Genomic DNA, 226 nt, shown 5'->3' on the forward strand with positions numbered 1-226 from the left:
CATGCACGTGAGCATCCCGCTTCTGGGGACACCGGGGACTTGGTGCTGGAAAGGAGCGGGGAGGTGGCACGTGGGTGTTGGCACCTCCAGCGTTTTCCATCCGCTCTTTTCTCCTCCATCCCAGATCCTGGAGAACTTCAAGATCGAAACTATGAGAGCGGTGGAAGTCGGGACCAAGTTCGATCTCATCCTGATCCCGGACAAACCCATCTACCTGACCTTACGG

General features: G+C 57.1%; 1 protein-coding gene across 1 annotated transcript in view; it reads left to right on the forward strand.

Moving 5' to 3' along the window:
* The window catches only part of LOC104080539 (cholesterol side-chain cleavage enzyme, mitochondrial-like), a gene marked incomplete at its 3' end in the record, with an annotated part of 1990 nt that extends 1767 nt beyond the window's left edge, over nucleotides 1–223 (forward strand). The window contains exon 5 of the mRNA XM_009582958.1: nucleotides 125–223. Within this exon, the coding sequence (XP_009581253.1) occupies nucleotides 125–223 (99 nt within the window). The remainder of the gene's footprint in view (nucleotides 1–124) is intronic.
* Nucleotides 224–226: the final 3 nt, after the last annotated feature.

The sequence above is a fragment of the Fulmarus glacialis genome, unplaced genomic scaffold (genome assembly GCF_000690835.1).
Source record: "Fulmarus glacialis isolate BGI_N327 unplaced genomic scaffold, ASM69083v1 scaffold34128, whole genome shotgun sequence".
Classification (NCBI taxonomy): Eukaryota; Metazoa; Chordata; class Aves; order Procellariiformes; family Procellariidae; genus Fulmarus; species Fulmarus glacialis.